This window comes from Pseudogymnoascus destructans (assembly GCF_001641265.1).
Source record: "Pseudogymnoascus destructans isolate 20631-21 unplaced genomic scaffold scaffold_13, whole genome shotgun sequence".
Classification (NCBI taxonomy): domain Eukaryota; kingdom Fungi; phylum Ascomycota; class Leotiomycetes; order Thelebolales; family Thelebolaceae; genus Pseudogymnoascus; species Pseudogymnoascus destructans.
In genome coordinates this window covers 110,086-127,613 of record NW_020167532.1, presented here as the reverse complement: position 1 = coordinate 127,613, position 17,528 = coordinate 110,086, and the positions used below count along the sequence as shown (strand labels likewise).

The 17,528-nt window shown below is 50.1% G+C and overlaps 7 protein-coding genes across 7 annotated transcripts; 3 read left to right on the top strand and 4 right to left on the bottom strand.

Annotated features, from left to right (window-relative positions):
• Positions 1-139: 139 nt before the first annotated feature.
• On the bottom strand, positions 140-8,131 carry VC83_05217 (uncharacterized protein). The gene is made up of 2 exons (XM_024468841.1): positions 3,131-8,131; positions 140-3,081 (listed from the first exon to the last, which is right to left on the bottom strand). The coding sequence occupies exons 1-2, from the start codon at positions 7,860-7,862 to the stop codon at positions 1,406-1,408; spliced, it is 6,408 nt and encodes a 2,135-aa protein (XP_024323361.1). The 5' UTR covers positions 7,863-8,131; the 3' UTR covers positions 140-1,405.
• VC83_05219 (uncharacterized protein) lies at positions 268-936 on the top strand (the record flags this gene model as incomplete). The annotated part of the gene is made up of 1 exon (XM_024468842.1): positions 268-936. The coding sequence occupies one exon, from the start codon at positions 268-270 to the stop codon at positions 934-936; it is 669 nt and encodes a 222-aa protein (XP_024323357.1).
• An 87-nt stretch (positions 8,132-8,218) lies between the features above and the next one.
• Positions 8,219-8,833, top strand: VC83_05216 (uncharacterized protein; the record flags this gene model as incomplete). Its single annotated transcript, XM_024468840.1, has 1 exon — positions 8,219-8,833. The coding sequence occupies one exon, from the start codon at positions 8,219-8,221 to the stop codon at positions 8,831-8,833; it is 615 nt and encodes a 204-aa protein (XP_024323362.1).
• A 555-nt stretch (positions 8,834-9,388) lies between these two features.
• Positions 9,389-9,928, bottom strand: VC83_05215 (uncharacterized protein; the record flags this gene model as incomplete). The annotated part of the gene is made up of 1 exon (XM_024468839.1): positions 9,389-9,928. The coding sequence occupies one exon, from the start codon at positions 9,926-9,928 to the stop codon at positions 9,389-9,391; it is 540 nt and encodes a 179-aa protein (XP_024323363.1).
• Positions 9,929-11,139: 1,211 nt separating this feature from the next.
• VC83_05214 (uncharacterized protein) lies at positions 11,140-12,614 on the top strand (the record flags this gene model as incomplete). Its single annotated transcript, XM_024468838.1, has 2 exons — positions 11,140-11,959; positions 12,022-12,614. The coding sequence occupies 2 exons, from the start codon at positions 11,140-11,142 to the stop codon at positions 12,612-12,614; spliced, it is 1,413 nt and encodes a 470-aa protein (XP_024323276.1).
• Positions 12,615-12,932: 318 nt separating this feature from the next.
• VC83_05213 (uncharacterized protein) lies at positions 12,933-14,678 on the bottom strand. Its single transcript, XM_024468837.1, has one exon. It carries the CDS (start codon positions 13,980-13,982, stop codon positions 13,479-13,481), a length of 504 nt encoding a protein of 167 aa, XP_024323358.1. The 5' UTR covers positions 13,983-14,678; the 3' UTR covers positions 12,933-13,478.
• LEU2 (3-isopropylmalate dehydrogenase) lies at positions 14,676-16,588 on the bottom strand. The gene is made up of 5 exons (XM_024468836.1): positions 16,252-16,588; positions 16,167-16,187; positions 16,039-16,110; positions 15,252-15,972; positions 14,676-15,180 (listed from the first exon to the last, which is right to left on the bottom strand). The coding sequence occupies exons 1-5, from the start codon at positions 16,300-16,302 to the stop codon at positions 14,939-14,941; spliced, it is 1,107 nt and encodes a 368-aa protein (XP_024323275.1). The 5' UTR covers positions 16,303-16,588; the 3' UTR covers positions 14,676-14,938.
• Positions 16,589-17,528: the final 940 nt, after the last annotated feature.

The following is a 17,528-nucleotide window of genomic DNA, read 5'->3' as shown; positions in this document are numbered from 1 at the left end:
GAGGAGCAACTGAGCAACTGAGCAACTGAGCAACTGAGCAACAGAGCACAGAGCAACAGAGCAACAGAGCAACAGAGCAACAGAGCAACAGACCAACAGACCAACAGACCAACAGACCAACAGACCAACAGACCAACAGACCAACAGACCAACAGACCAACAGCACCAAAAAGATGATACACTGAACCACAGCAGTACAGCACAGTCGAATGAATTAAAACAGAAATATATTCTTGACGTCCTTGGGTATAATTTCGGAGAAAAAAGATGTCCTCGTCGAGCTGTCCAAGCCGTGTCCGAGCGTTGTCCGACTTTCGTCCCTGTGGGCTGTGGGGAGAGAGCTTCTTTCACCTTCCAACAGTTACCATTCGAAATACCAGTGATCACCGGCGGCAATTGCTGCAAATATCTCCCGTCTTGTGTAGAATGATGGTGAATCTGAGAGAAAACCCGAAAAAATATATGAAGCTTCAATGCAATCAAGACCAGCTTCCAGCTCCTGAAGGGCTTGGAATGTCGAGCTGGTTTCGTCGTGTTGGTGATTCGACGTGGGGTCTCTCTGTGGCTTCAGCGGATACCAGGAGGAACTCAACACAAAAAGAGCAGATCACGACGGCGACGAGGTCAGCAATGGCGACAGGTAGAGAGAGATATATACAAGAAAATCCAAAGCAATGGACAATATCTATAATCTACAACTACTACTCTATGAACCCCCGCGGCGACGACGACGACGACAACAACAACACGCGCGCGCAACCCGATACACGCAACCACAACCCGCCATCCATCCACTCGTCCCCACGCCACCACCACAGAGATGCCCTCGTAGTTCTGCACCCCCAATTTTCACAAATATGTCCGCCACTACGCTATCACAGCCATTCATTCGTGCAGATCCCCATCATCATCAGTTGCCAGATAATTATCCTGTGATCCTATGATATCACTATCCCATGCATAAGCTGCTCTTTCCCCGCTTCCTTCCATTCCTTCCATAGGGATTGGGCGACTCGTAACTTAATGGATATTCCAGCTTAGATAATCCGTCTCGGACAGTATGATGGGATTTGCTTATTATTAATCCTACGTGTGCGGCTTGTTGGCATTATTGTGCAATGCTTCACGCACAGCCAGCCTTACGCCCCTATGCATCCCGATCTTCACCTATGCCGCCCAAAAGAGAGACTGCATTGGCCGAGCAAGTCATGTTAAGATAATAAATAGCCTGTCACATCATTTTCACAGCCAAATCGCACACACCAGAATCAGTATAAAATCTAATTAGCATTTATAGATTATAACAATCGTAACCGCTCTGCGACGCTTCAAACGCCACCAAAATGCAACTCCAGCAATGAATCCCCCTTTCAAACACCAAAACCACCCCAAATGCACCACCCCTCTACTCGAAATAAACAGGAACACCATACACCACCACCGCCGCCGCAGTAAGGTACTTAAAATGACACGCCTTCTTCCCCTCCGCCACCGCCTTAACCAAGCTCACCCTCTCCCTCTCCACCACCACCGGCTCGACCTTCTTCCTCCCCCTCCCCGGCATCTTCGTCGCCTTCTCCACCGCCACAGCCGCATCCCCACCATACAGCCCCCACGACTCAAACGTGCCCTTCGCAAACCGATCGATATCCTTATCCGTCACATCCCACAGCGTGCCCACCACCGCCGGCGCACCAGCAATCATATAACTCATCGGCGAGCCGTAGGGCATGAATTCACCCACATCAACGAGGGTAGCGCTGCTGCAGCCCATCAGGAACGTCGTCGCGCACGTCTCGAGCTTCTTGATCGTCTTAGAGCGGATGTACTGCGCGCCGCTGCCGTGGCCAAAGTACAGATACAGGTCGCCATTGGCGAGCATGCCTTTCAGTTCAGTCTCCGCGGGCTCGCGCTCGACGACGCTGCTCCAGTCGTCGAGTTTTTGAAGGCCCTTTGCAAAGGTGGCTTGCGTGGTTTTGAGGTCTTGGCCGGGGTTGAGGACATAGCTGCCTTTGCTGCGGTTGATATATGTGCCATCTGGCCGCCCCTCCATTGCCACCTTCTTTTGCTGGCTTAGGATTCGGTCGCGGAGGCAGCCCATGGATGGGAGTCTTGATACGGCCTGGCCTTCCATGCACGGGAGAGACTCCCAGGGGAGAGAATGTAAAGACTTGTCGAGGATCAGGACCGTGTGACTTTGTTCTGCGACGCCAGCGTTAGCTACGGCTTGGTGATAACAACGGAGCGCGTCAAGCGTGTCGAGAACCATAGAGTCAAAGTCTATTTCGTCATATGCATTGCGCTCGCCGTGGAATTGCAGAATGTCCACGACGAAGTAGAGAAGGTCAGTCAATGGCTCGTCTAGATCACAGTCCTCCGAGAATGGGTCTCCGAGCCCGACGAAAAGCTCAAGAATCCGTGGGTCCAAGGTGACTCCAGGGCTTGCCTTCTTCCTCTTGTTCGTCCGCTGTCGAGATGGAAGGTACTTGTCTAGGGTATTTTGGAATGATTTCTGGAATCGTGCCAGCAAGTCGGGTTGTATTGTATGTTGAGAGAAAATCCCCTTGAATCCACCCAGCCAAACCTTCTCAACGTTGTCGAGGAGTTCCTTGAGCCTTACATTTAGCTCATCACGCTCCGCCCACCACGCAATCTTTCCCTCCCGGCCGGAGACATCACGGCCTCCATGGGCACTAGCATTGGCGAGGTCGATAATTTCATGGAGTTCCGCCTTTCCCTGGTCAAAGCCGAAAACTTCTTCATCCGCATCCCGTGAACTATTACGCTCCAGGGGTACTCGCAGGATAAAAGGAGAGTGCCCCGCTTCGAATTTAGCTAGCACAAGCTCATCCCGACTTTCACTAAGCATGACTGATACCACTTTCCAGGCGGATGGGATGATGTCTATATATTCTTTTTGGAATCGAGCTTGCTGCATCGCTAGGCGGCCGTTGCTATCATTTTGATGGCTTTCGGTTTTGATAACTGGCCATCGGAGATCTCCCTCTTTGGTTGTTTCCGCGTCTACGTCCGACATAACGGCATCTCGCTCCCGTTGAACCGCAATTGCTTTTGCTAACTCTGCGTATTGTCAGTTCCATCCCTTAATACTGTAATTATGATAACTTACCTAATGCTGATGCTACAGCGCCCGGCTGGAAAGCCTTGAGTTTGAGCCCGTGGTAAGTTGAGAGAAGTAGGCTCGTTGTATTCAGGAAAGATGCGATTTGAGTTAGTACCCGAGTTGACGAAATTTGCGACGCAGTAGAATAGGCTTCTACCAGGTGATCGTGGGCTTGTTTCAGAGGGTCCACCCAAGACATAGCTGACCCGCGAGGTAATGAAGCATTGCGCGGTGAACTATGGTTTTTCTTTGGAGGCGTAGTGCGAACGGCGGATACCCTCTCCAAAGACGCCGTCTTTGCGCCGACAACGGCCGGGAACGAGATTGTTGAGTCCTGAAGCACAGAATAAACGGAGTCGGCCGGCAGCAATGCCGAGCTCTGTCGGAACAAACACTCTGCTTGAGCAACATGCGTCTCAATAGCATCGAGAGAGCTGAGGCTGTATTCTGCAGCTTCCTCCAAAACCATCGATGAGTCTTCGAAACGGTTCCATCGGGCAAATGACCTGGCCTTTTGACGTAAAATAGCTCCCTTAAGAGACACTAGACCGACACACTGCTCTGCAATCGAGATTGGCGAAGTTGCTCGCTGTTTTGAGACGGCTTCCCTTTTCTTCGCTGGCGCCTTTGCAACCGTTTTGCGTTGTGGCCTCCCCCTTTTCTTGGTATCATCAATTGTTAGCCTTGATATCTCAGCCTGTAGTATAACTGTGACATCAAAGACCCGGTCTAGGTCGCTGATATAGGTTGAATTTGTCAGCGAATTAAGTGTACGTTCCGCCTCACCATAAGCAGCCAGTTCAGCAGTCTTGTCGCCATGTACGCTGTGAAGGCTTCCGAGGTTGCCACTTAGAACCACCAAAGTCTGTGCCTCCTTCTGCACCGAAGCCAGGTCCTTAGCTTTCGTAAGAAACTCAGTCGCCTTTTCAGTATTTCCCGCTTTCAACCAAGCACCGCCTACCAATGCCAGAGCCTCCACTATGTAGTTTGTCGAATCTATGCTGACGGCAATTTTGTGGGCTTGCTCGGCATAATAAATGGTGTCCTGGAACATGCCGTGGTGGGTATACACCTGTGATAAATGTACGAAGCATCGAAACATTGGTCGCGCCAGCATCCACGCCGAAGGCCCAATATCAGTGTTTTGTGCTTGAGGTAATGCAGGCGAGGTTGTCGATAAGTTTAGATTAGAGCTTTCTTCCACCAGCTTTTCCATCGCAGCATCATCAGCCGATTGGTTCCTCTTGACTCGCGACACCTGGTTCCTCTCTGCTCTCTTCCACGCCCTGGCTATTATTCTTAAGCTTCGCTTCGCATGGATTAAAGCTTCCTGTGGTTTGCCTTGCTGGAGGGCGAGATCCGAATAAACAATGGAAGCATCCGCTATAATGCGGTCATTCCCATCCCTGTCCGAATAACTTGTCGCATTGCTACCATTTGTAGTCTCGTTTTCGTGCTCCGCAACTTGATGGGCGCGAGATAGTGTTTCGTCACATTTTTCTAGGTTCCCTACCCTGAGCAAGTAATCGGCGTAACCAACCAGGTGCCGTATCGATGCACTCGGGGTTACTCCATGAGAAGAGGCAAAGCACTGAGCTTTGTCCAAGGCAAGCCCAGCTTTCCCGGAGTATCCAAGTTCCAAGTATTGGCTAGCCAAAAAACAGTAATCAAGAACGATATCATCCGGGTTTGACCCGCGCGGTATTTCGTCGATGTTGGTAATCATTCGAAGAACAGCAACCCTCATTTTGCCGTACCCCTTCATATCTAAGAAATCGGCAACAGACTGTAGATGGCCCTGCAAGATGTCTACATTATCAATATTCCGAGATAATGCTTCTTGGTCTTTACATTTGTCGATAATACTGGACCAGGTTGCCAGATGTGGCTCGATGAGGTCTATTCTTGGATGATCATCCATGAGCTCCAACGTGCTTGTCAATAAAGACCGAATATGCATCGTATATTGGTTGAGGCCAGAATCATTGCTGCTTGCAACAACTGAATCAACGCTTGCCAAAGTTGTCGTACTGCGCGCTTCCTCGATAATGTCACGGCGCTGGTCGGGATTCGTTTGGGCAAAATTGCATAGAACCCGGAGCCGTCGGATAGGAAACGCTCTGGCATCATATATGGTGGTAAGTTCCTTGTACACAGCTTTCTGGAGTTCGGATGAGGTTTCGGGTTGTCGAGACAGGATATCCTGGATGTGTTCAAAGACAACCCCTTTTTCCTCAGGGGCCCAAGTTTCATCGTCGAGTGAGAGATCATGAAGCGTGCTAGGAGCTTTTTTCTTGAGCTTCACTAAAAGGTAAAATGCTCGGGCAAGCAGCAAGGTACTCTCAGTTTGGTCCCATGCAGCCCGTATGGGAAGGGTCGAGGCCGCTGATGCTACAAGAGCCAAAGCACCGTCGGCGATGAGTTCGTCTCGAAGAAGCAGAATAATATCCCTGGCTTCATCTAGACGTCCAGCAAATCGAAGCAAGTCCCCCATGCGTTCAAGTTTTGCTGTAAATGCGGCTACCTTTTTCTCCGTTACGGGCCTCGAACGGATCGAGTCAATCGATCGACGTAGGGGCCGCAAATTCTGGACATCCTTAGGGCTGGAGGCATCTCGGCGCATATCAAGATGTTGTGAATAATATAAATTCGAAATCCGAGCAAAGTATGAGGTGCGGGTTAAGTCCGAATCGTTATTGCTGTCAGGCATGGAAATGTCGGCGGCCTCTAGTAGTGCTAGGCAGTCCTGAAGAAGAGAGTCCATAATCTCCCAAGTCAATCGACCTTGGGTTCGAAGGGCCTTAGCCAAATATAACGCAGAGTCCACAGTGCCGGGGACACTTCTAGCAAGGTGGTGGCGTCGCTGTTCGAAGCGAACTATGACTTTTGTTGATGCTTCATTGCCTGGAGCTTTGCCCAGATATCTGAGTGAAAATCGGGGGCATTGGAGAACCAAAGACTCGCATAACTGTCGCGGGTCTTCGTTTATCGCTGCAGGCGCATCATCATTTGCTCCCAGCTTTTTTGACACCAGCATTATTGCAGCTCTTCTTGCTCTGGAAACCTCAGTCATTAATTCGTCAAGCTCTGTGCCATCTCCCTTTATAGATGACTCCAGGCCCTGCACTACTGTCATAAGCAGCTCTTCTATGATAGGATCCTGCGGATCAGTCCGTAGCTTCAACGCTACCAGTTTCGCCGCGATGGCGCACTTTTGAGCTTCGGATGAACTTTCGCAGCCTTGAAGCTTTTCAACCCATCGGATGGCTTCATCGTCGCATCCGAAATCTTGTGCCAGCGACGCTAGAAGCTTATGGATCCCATATAGTGGCGAGCCAGTTGCAATATTCAGGCCTTTCTTTTGGGCAGACGTAAAATCTACAAGAGCGTTGTATGATTGCAGGGCAAATTCGTATGCAGACGCTGCTAGGCCTCGGCTTCGTCTGGTAAAGGCTGCCATGCATCGAGAATACGGCTCGAAAATGTCGTTGTCGATATCACCCTTATAGCCGGCGATTGACCACCATGTGTACCTGGTGGAAAATGCAATTGTTTGAAGTTGAAGTGCTGCGTCTGGGCCGACGTGCAATTTTGGCGAAACTGCAGCCGTATCCTCAGAGGATGAGATTGATGGGCTCAAGGAAAGTATAATCTGGGCCAATGACTCTAACTGTCGTGCCGATTTTGTGGCAAGAGAGGATGAAATCTTGGAAGATTGGACCAGAAGTTGAGTCGGCGAGCAGTGATATTCCGGTTGTAGTTTGGGCATAGCAGCTATAATTGCTGACGGTTTCTTTGATGTCGTAAGTAGTTTGAGCGCCTGAAGCTGGGTAGTAAAGGCGATGCTTAACAAAGGCCCTTCGATAGGCACAGTTTCGAATTCAAGCAACTCGTCAAACCTAAGCGGCGACAAACTTGGAACCAAAGGGGATATATCTTTGGCTGTCTCTTTCTTCGCGCGGGGCTTCTCGGATGGCTTGAATGCAGCATCCAATCGCCTTTTTAAGATCCGTAGCTCCTTTAACGCAAGGTCGTCCAATCCCAGCAATATTAATTTTCCCACCAACGCAGACATCCCGTTTTCTATTTGCATAGGAGGCAAGTCGATAGTTGGTGTTTTCGAAGATTGCAGCATCCGCAGGCACGCGAATGCAATGCGCGAGCATTCGGCGACGGCTCTGGGACCAGAACCAATCGATGATGTTGACGTTGAGGACGAGGATGGAGAGCGTATCAGCCGGTTTGCGACATTTGGGGAACTGGCAACTCTATTCAATGACCGCGGGTGGAGCGGTGATTGAGGAAGAGAGTTGGACCTTCGTAGAGCTTTGCGAACAGGCGTCTCGAGGTCTCCACGCAATTGTGGCTGCTTTCGTACTTGGTTTGATGGTGTTGCAGCAGCGCTCAGTGTCTTGAGAGTTATATTGATAACTTCGGTGGCTAGGATTGCCTTTTCTTTGGCAGATAATTCTTCTGCTTCATGGCTATCGGACTTTTGGGATTCTAGCAGTGTTTTCTTGGTTGCCGGCCTTGTCGTCCTCCCTGGCTTTATCTGAGCAGTCTGGGTAGCCGCCCTTTTCCGTCCGACTCCTGCAGCAGGAATTGCATCTTTCTGGCCATTCGGCGCGGTTTTCGGAGCCAAAAGGTCGCTGAGGGTAGACACCGTCGCCGGGGTGCTTGTTGATGTCGAGCTAAGTGCACTTTTGACCAATTCGAGTTTGTCGTGTAAAGAGGCCATTCTGGAAGCTGAAAAGGTGCATTTAGTATTATCCAAGTCTAATCATTACAAAAAACTCCATGAGGGTATGTAACCACAGCAAGCCGCAAAATTCAACATGATATATTGATCAATTCGATGTGGATCGGAGAGTTGGTCATGGAGTCGTGACTTTGACCAGCTGCAGGGTCGTTACCACAGCAACGTTGGCGGTGGGGTTGGCAGAATATCAGATATTTGAAGGAACGCAGGAAAATCTGAGTCGCACCCTTATGGAACTACCAAACTGAACAGGGACAGCATCCAAACTCAAGCTTACCGATCCTATGTCCACCCAACTTATTTCCTTTTTACGATAAGATAATATTTAGATCATTATGATCGAAAAGACTGTGGTTCGACGACTATTTCTCGCTGGTCGAGCTCCTCTTCAAAGCACAGTTTTCGCAACTGCTGCACGTTACGGGCGACCGCAACAACTCCAACGATATTATTCATCGTTACCAAGTGTTACCCAGGTCTCTTTCTGGGAGTCTATGATCCCAAAACCTCTGCGCCGCAGTAGTAGGCTCAAAACCAAGAAGCCGAAGTCGACCGAGTGGAACCCAGCGACATTCTTCATCGCCATTCTATTGCTCATCGGGTCTATGTCCATTCAAATGATAGCACTACGAAATGAGTTTGCAACGTTTATAAGACGAGCAGACGCTAGAATCAACTTGCTTCGGGAAGTTATTGAGAAGGTTCAAAACGGCGAAGAGGCTGATGTGGAAGGCCTTCTTGGCGCGGGCAATATAGAGAAGGAACAAGAATGGGAAGAAGTCTTGAAAGAGATTGAGAAGGAAGATGAGCTCTGGACGGAGGCGCGCAGAACGAAGCCAAGGCGACGTTCCGCACAACCAATCGAGAGTGCTAAAATAGAGACCGCCGGCGCTTCCGATGACTCTCCAAGGCCAAAGCAAACATCTAATGCACCTCGTGGATTCTATTGAGGAATCTTGAGGCTAGACCTCATCCTCCGGTTCAATCTACTACGACCTACTCAACACAACTTAGTTGAAGGCAAACATCCAAGGTAAGAACTTTCATACTACTTCCCAATTCTTGAGATGACGAAAAATTCCGGATGTAAACCATTACTATACTCCGAGAGCGCAAAACCCATGTGGAGATTTCCGTTGCCTTCCTTCTGATCAAACTACCTACGTCTTATGTGTTACAAGCCTTCTGATGGGAAAGATGCATTGCTAACAACATATAACAGGGTCAACACAGCCAATTGAAACCAATTGTCTATGGTAAGAGTTTTCATATTATCCCTCCCCTGTTACTTGAGATGACGAAAAATTCCGGATGTAAACCATTACTATCTCCGAGAGCGCAAAACCATGTGGAGATTTCCGTTGCCTTCCTTCTGATCAAACCTACCTACTTCTTATGTGTCACAAGCCTTCTAATGGAAAAGATTTGTTACTGACAAGATATAACAGGGAACATTGTCTCTACCGACGGTAGCATGTGTAAATATATGCTACATGTTGATATGACTATGAGAGCATGTCCTTGAAGGGACTGTTATTTCTTGTCAAACCTTTCGCCGCAGCCTGCGATGGCCTATCAGATGTGCCCGCTCCAAGTGCGTGGAGGTGATCAAGGAGGGTCGGAAGTAGCTTATCCGAAGACATCTCAGCTCTTACGCCCAATTCCCCTCTCTGGCCCTCATCTAAATTCTCAAAGAAAAGCTCTTCCCCCCGTACGCCACCAAGATTGACGATTGCAATGGGCATGCCTTGGTCTTTAGCCCGCCTGGCTAACCGCCAAGCGGAATATGTCGCCAGAGACGTCCCAATAACAAGAAGTCGTCCTGCAGAGTCAATGGCACGCTCTGCAGCCTCTTTCACAGAGGATGCTATGCTCTCGCCGAACATTAACACAGCTGGCTTTAATATGCCAGCTGTACTAGAAGGCTCGAAGGCTCCATCCTTGTCCACCTTGACGGTGGATTTGGTGCCCCCTGGAGTAATTGGCGGTCTAAAAGTAGTACATGGTGCCCCTGGATCCACGTCTCCATCCGGGTTTAGCTTCATGCCTTTTTACCGACGACTTTCTGGATCTTCGGAGTCAAGCGCTCCAGATGCAAGAGCTTCCTTGAGTAGCTCTGCCCAGGCTGGATTGAGACGCCCCAGTTCTTTTTGGAATATATCTCGAGGTAGCTCGTTGTGGCAAGATATACATCTTAAAGACCTTAAATAGCCATGGAGTTCCAGAGCTGGGAGCTCCGGATGAGCAATTAGATGAAATGAATCAACGTTCTGAGTCACCACATTCTTAATAAATCCCATATGTCCCCAAACCCCTAATTGCGCGTGTGTTGCATTTGGTTCCGCCCTGTCCAAGTTTGGCCATCCTAGAAAACTGCGAGCCCAGTATCTCTTCCGTGCTTCGTGATTCTGTACGAACTCGTGGTAATAGATAGGTCTGTACATCTTGTTCACCCTGTATGTGCCATTGTTGCCCCCTGTAATCCGCCAGACCTGACGCGACTGATATTCCGGCGCCGGTCAATATAACAGTTGAATTGGGGCCATCTAGAGTGGGTGCTGGGGTGGCACGTTCAAAAAGTTTGACAGTGCTGCAACAGCTTCAACTGCGGTATTGGCGTTGCGGGGTAGGATCTTGGGTTTATTGTAACAGGGTTCCGCCGTTATAGGGTATCCTCATAAGTGGCTTCCGCATTTGATGACCATCAATGCCACTTTACACCGGCAGCCGCAGTGTTTCAGTAGACGTGGCCGGAATGTTATGCGGTTAGGATGATCCGTAAAGCTTAAAATCCATGTTGAAGCTTGGTAGTTATGGTCCGCGTCATTCCGAGCCACCGATGACCCAGTAAATACTCGCGTCGGCCAAAATGCCAAGGAAGGACAGTGCATGATTGCTCGGCTTGTTTTGACAGGAACTATTCATAAAAAGTAGACTCTCAGTAACTCAGAGGCCATTTAAGCTTTTTAGTAAGCCAGTTATCTAAAAATTAGTCCAAATGGAAAATCTCTAAGACCTTGAATTATACTGTATCAATTCCGTTCAGACTTTTTTGGCAGCCGATTAGCATCAAAACAGTCAGCCTCATTATTAGTGGGGCCTTTCCACCGAAAACCAGGAAACCTTACGACAGTCTGGATACTGAATAGTATTCCTAGAATAATCAACTCCTGGCCGCGCAATGTCGTTGGGTAGTCTTTTCGTATGCGCCATTACAGATATATTCCTCCATGTTGATAGCCTGACGGCTTGAGGAATGTCGTTGATACGCTGTGGCCAGTTTCGAGTACTACACTGTCCACTCAGCACTCCAGTGTTGGCACGGCGGCTGAACGCACCCCCTGGCGCTTTCCCATCAAGGACAGATCCGCGACTTTCATACAGGCGAAGTTGGTCGCGTGTGATCAGGACAGCTGCCGCCACCCCTCTACATAAACACGATCCTTTACTATCATCGACACGCAATCACTCTCCAGACTCTCCTTCGATAATTGGTAACAGACCAAGATACCAAGCCGCAATGGCGACAGAACAAACGCAGAAGCGCGGGCACGCGGGCCACCACCACCATCATCACGACAATACCTACCTCGTCTCGACAAATAAGAACGATGCTGGAGTACGGATCACAAGGATTGGATTATGGTCGAACTTGGGCATGGCCATTGGTAAAGGCATCGGTGGGTACCTCTTCAATTCGCAAGCAATGGTCGCAGATGCGTGGCATTCGGTGACGGATCTGGGCAGTGATATTCTCACTTTGGCAACCGTATCATGGAGTCTGAAGCCACCAACTACGCTGTTCCCAACTGGATTTGGCAAAGTTGAGAGTTTGGGAAGCTTGGGTGTTAGTGGGATGCTACTCGGCGGCGGCTTGTTCATGTGCTATAGCAGCTCACTGATCCTGTACGCCCATTTCATGTCCGATCCACATGCGGCAGCGGAGCTACTCGCCCATACGCATTCACACGGACACAGCCATGGCGGCCATGGCCATGATGCTATTATGCCGAGTTTGCACGCGGCGTGGCTGGCTGCAGGAACTATTGCGATCAAGGAGTGGTTGTATCAAGCCAGTGAGTTCTCATTAAACTTACAATTTCTACCGAAGGGCACATAGCTAACCTGCCTCTCTCAGCCATGAAAGTAGCACGCGAACGCAAATCCTCCGTCCTGGCTTCAAACGCTGTCCACCACCGCGTCGACTCTCTTACTGGTATCGTGACACTCTTCGCCATCCTCGGCGCCAACTTCCTCAACAACGCGGCCTGGTTAGATCCTGTCGGTGGCCTTCTCATCTCGGTCCTCGTCATCCACGCCGGCTTTGGAAACTTTGTTTCTGCATTATACGAACTCGCCGATAAGGGTATCGATGAGGAGGTCCAGGCATCAGTAAGGAAAGCTGCACTTCAAGGTATTGCCGCATTCCCAGACGGACTCGAGATTGAGCTCCGTGATGTTCAGGGTGTCAAGTCGGGCCCGAACTTCTTCGTGGACCTGGAGCTGGCGGTACCAAACGATTGGACCGTGCAGCAAACAATGACAATTGAAGACGCAATCCGCACGACGGTCGGGTCTAAGGTCCGTAGCGTTCGAAGATTGAAGATGCGCTTCATTTCAAATGACGCCAAGACAACCCTGTTCGATGAATTCATTCCAGGAGACGTCAGCCCAAGGGAGTCGCCGGAGCCAGAAAACCATAACCACGATGAGGACAAGAAGTCGCAGTAGGTGGAGGGCATATCAGTACCTGTAGTTGCATGGCGTTTCGGGTGAAAGTCTGTTTTCACTTCACAGAAAGGGTGGCGCACGAGGGTTGGATGATCAAAACTGCAGCAGATGACTTCGTGATTAGACGTGGTATATCTCATACAGCAATTTAAATAATTATAAATATCCAATTTTACCAGGGGTAAGGAGGTTTCCTCATTTGATGTGATACTACAAGTGGTGGTTCATGTGGACTCGTTCGTGCCTTCCCTTTGTAAAATGTTGACACGAGCCTCCTCCGGGCCTTCCGTTGCGTCCTCTGTCCTCTGTGCCTTCCATCGTGCCTTCGTCACTCGTCGTGCCTTCCTCTCTCTCATCATGCCTTCCTTCCATCGGGACTTCCATTGTGCCTTGGTTCCTGCCCTCCTTTCGCGAGAAGTGGACCGCGTTGCCCCTTCTGCACCTGCCTCTCCAACAGACTGCGAAATCGGGGATTATGTACTCCGTCGCCATGACAGTCGCCTGTAATAATTCGATGCTCTACAGCACTTCACTCATTTGGTACACCAGTACAGCCCTGATTAGCTGCTACCACGCTCGTTATTATTGGATATTAGTATGATTAATTTTTAGGTATTTTTACCTGTTAATCGTTTAAGTAGGAGACTGATACGAACCCGTTGTGGAATCCGTCGTTGATTCATCTTTGAAACCCCCTTTTTCGCTGGTCCTCGACCACTACTTACTCCTATTTCAACGGAAAGGCTTTCAATTTTTGAAAGTCTGCTACAGTATCTCAGTCTCCCTCCTCCAGCGGCTGAACCATCGTGATCCATCCACCCAACTGCGCTTCTCAATCACCCAAACCCCACCATGCCCCCTGCCTCAAGCTTCCTCTGCACCTTCTGCTGGCTTCCCCAACACCCCCCCACCCCCCTCAAAACCCTCGGCATCGAATCCCGCATCTGCTGTCCCTCCTGCTATGAGCAAATCCTGAACCTGGCGATATGTTGGGTCTGCGGCGAGGTGGTGGTTAGGGCGGAGGAGGCGGTTAGTTTGGGCTGGTGCTTTTGGCATCGGCATTGTTTTGGGTGTTTGATTTGTGGCGAGAGGTTGAGGATTGGGGAGGGGGAGGAAGAGTTGGATGTGGTGCCTGTTTGTGGGGGGTGTGCAGAGGGAGGGTTGGAGGGAGACGGGGTTGGAAGGGAAATTGATAGGAGGGATGGAGGACTGGGGAAAGCGAGGTGGGAGCGTCTTATGGAGTCTAACCATGGCTGTGTTTCGAATGAGACGCTCTCTGGTGTATCTCAGGCGCAGAAGGAAGTTGAGGCAGAGTCTCGCTCGCAGACTAGTGCAGCTGCAGGATCTATCAGTTATAACGGGGAACATGGATCTCCAGCTTCACCACCACCAGTTTATATCACAATCACAGATCCCATAAACGGGCCATCCTTCCAGCCGAGTCCCACCAAACCGATCCCGCGATGGATGAGGCAGCTTCCCAACGGAAGGGAACGCGAGCAAGTTCATCTTTCGACAACAACATCATCCGCCGCCGCGGAGTCTGAGGTTGATATGCTGCCTATTAAAAATGCCAGACACCTGCTCGTTCCATCCTCACAACAATCGGTACCGGAAGAGCAAAAGCTACCGTCACAACTAACACATGTTTGTGCTTCAATTTCTGCTATCCCAGAGGCTATTCTGGCGTATAATGACCGTCGAATGACAATGAGCACTCCGCCAAAAATGCACCACCAGCGCCTGGAATCTGACGTAAGGGCTCCCACGCCACTCTACACTGGCGGAGAAATGGGCGTGGAGTACTTGAAGAGGTATCACCTGCGGGCTCTGGAGGAACGCGAGAGAGGGTTGCAGGAGAGTAAGACGGGCAACATTGCGCCGGAGATAGTTAGGGAGTTTGAATCTGTAAAGCAGGTTGTGGGCCGCGTGAAAAGCATGCAGATGGAGGTTTGGAACGAGGAGGAGGTGGAAGGGGAGAGACAGCGGTGGGGGGGAAAGGAGATGTTGAGGAAAGAACTCAATGGGTTGTTTAGACAAGGATAGAGTTGAGCTCGATGGGGGATTGATCGATTGCTTTTCTAGACTGAACAATAGCATTGATTCATTGATTCATTGGAGATAACAGGCGCCCACTAATTAAACGATCGGTAACAAAAAAACAGCAAGTCCTTTTCACCCCCATCTAGAGTATCTCGGCGAGAGATAGAATCTCAAAAACTGTAAGCATCCGAATTCCAGCGTCGCTTTTAAAAAATCTTCGATCTAGTCTACTACCGTTCTACCCACTCTTTCGTATCAACACGCTCCCTTTTTTTATCTCTTCAAGCCGACTCCTTCAACACCTTCTCAAGCTCCTTCGCGACGGCGTCACCGACCTCGGTCGTGCTGTTCGAGCCACCAATGTCCTTCGTGCGGACGCCAGCGTCGATGGTGCGGCGGACGGCCTCCTCGATGGCGCGTGCCTCGGCGGGGAGATTGAGGGAGTAGAGGAGCATGAGGGCGACTGAGAGGATCGTGCCGATGGGGTTCACGATGCCCTTTCCGGAGATGTCGGGGGCGGACCCTGGGGATGGGATGTTAGTTCCTACTTCTCGGGGTCCACGATAAAACAAATGGGGGTGCAGGGGTGCATACCGTGAATAGGCTCGTAGATACCATTGCAGCGCGAGCCATCTGGGATACCGCTCAACGACGCAGAAGGGAGAAGGCCGATGGAACCGGGAATGACGGACGCCTCATCGGAGATGATGTCACCGAAGAGGTTGCTGGTCACAACAATACCGTTCAGCGCGCGCGGGTTCTTAACCATCAACATAGCCGCCGAGTCGATGAGGTGGTGTCCGAGCTTGAGCTGCGGGAACTCCTTCTCCATCACCTCCGTCACTACCTTACGCCACAACCGCGACGACGCAAGCACATTCGCCTTGTCGAGCGACCACACCGGCAAAGGTGGGTTAGACTGCATAGCCAGATGTCCCGCGAGGCGAGTAACACGCTCAACCTCCGCGCGCGAGTAAACCTCCGTATCCCACGCAATTCCATCCCCCGTATCCTCCTTCCTCTCCCCAAAGTACAAACCCCCCGTCAGCTCACGGATGATGTTGAAGTCGGTGCCCCGGCACACATCGGCCTTGAGAGGGGAGATCTCGACGAGAGTGTCGGAGGCGAAGTTGCAGGGGCGCAGGTTGCCGTAGGTTTGCATCTCTTTGCGGAGTTGGAGGATGCCTTGCTCGGGGCGGACGGTGCCGGTGCCCCATTTGGGGCCGCCGATGGCGCCGAGGAGGACGGCGTCGGCGGCTTTGGCGGCGGAGAGGGCTTCGGCTGTGAGGGCGGTGCCGTGGGCGTCGATGGAGCACTAGGGAGGGGGGTTAGTGGGTAGCTGGATATGGGGGGTGGTGAGGAAGGGGCGTGGGATGCTTACGCCGCCGAGGAGGTGCTCTTGGAAGTTGAAGTGGCCGACGCTTGGGCGAACTGCCTCAACTACCTTGAGGATCTGTGGGGATTTAGTTAGAAGGCGTTCGTGTTAGATTGAGCTTCGTCAGTGTTCACCTTGATTCCTTCGGCGACAACCTATAAATATTAGCATTAGACCTCACAAGCGGGGTCGTGGCCTGTCGGCCAGCTGAAAACTCACATCTGGACCGCAGTGGTCACCTCCGAAAACGACGATATTGTGCGTAGCCATTGTGATTATAGGCAGACTGTGGGAGAGAAGAAAGAAAGTGCTGGAGCTGTTGAACGGGGATGTGGGCGTGGTTTTTGTTAAGGAGGGCTCATAATTCACAATATCCGAAATGTCAGGCGCTTTCGCTGATGTGCTTCGCTTCCCCGCGCTCCGGTGTCGGATCGGGGAAAGCTTGACTCGGCACTAGTGACTGAGATGGCTTAGTGCCATCTCGGGACCGGAACGCTTGGTACTAAGCTCCGAAGAACGGTCATATGGGTCACGTGCAAGTAACATTTGTGAGGGGATACATTGTGGTTTTTAAATAAACACTATATGGCTCTATTAAACTGTCGGAATCCCCCCTTACTGTTTTTGTTTTATTACACAGGAAGCAAGGTGACATTTTGAAAATGTGACCGTCATAAAATATTTTGCCCGTTGCCGTAATAAAAATCTGAATTTTGTGAATCGTATGGGGGAATAGCACCATGTATGTGGGCCCAACGACGCAGGTACGAGAAAATCAACGAGCAGCCTAAGACTTGTGACGGCAACGGCGGTACAGGAAAGAAACAGTTCGGTGTATAACTCGCACTGCGTTACGGTAATAATTTTGTTATTGTGACAAAGCAGGCAAGACATTTAAACTGACGGACAGCTGTCTCCACGCCCTCATACGACTCGTTCTCGACCTGGGTTTTCTGGTAGAAGAAGCAACGTCGTCCATAGTCCCGGAGTTAAATGGAAGATAAGAATACAAGCGATATGCGTTCGGGGAAGCGATGTGCGTTCGCGATCACCAAAATTTACAGGTACTTTTATATAAGTGAAGTAAATTATTTGTAAAGTGACTAAAGGTAATAAAAAAGATGGAAATGTAGTGGAATTTTTCTAATAAAACCTATATAAACTACCTTAAATGCTCTATTAGCGTTCCTAAAATTTAATAGATAATATATATGTATATAATGCTACTTATATTAGAAGCATTTAACTTTTGTAGGAGTTATAAAGTTGTTAATTACTAAAAAGGACGTAAAATAGTAGCTATAGAACTCCCGAACGCACATCGCTTACCACCACGATTAGCCCATGGGCTGAGGCAGGCCATTCATAACCTCTTTTGCCCAGTTAGTCGCTCCCGCTAGGCTGGTGGCTTGGCTAGAGCGATGACTTGGTCCTATCAACCCAGTCTGTCGTCGCTCGCCAATCCCAAGATAATCATCATTTCAGGCACACAACCA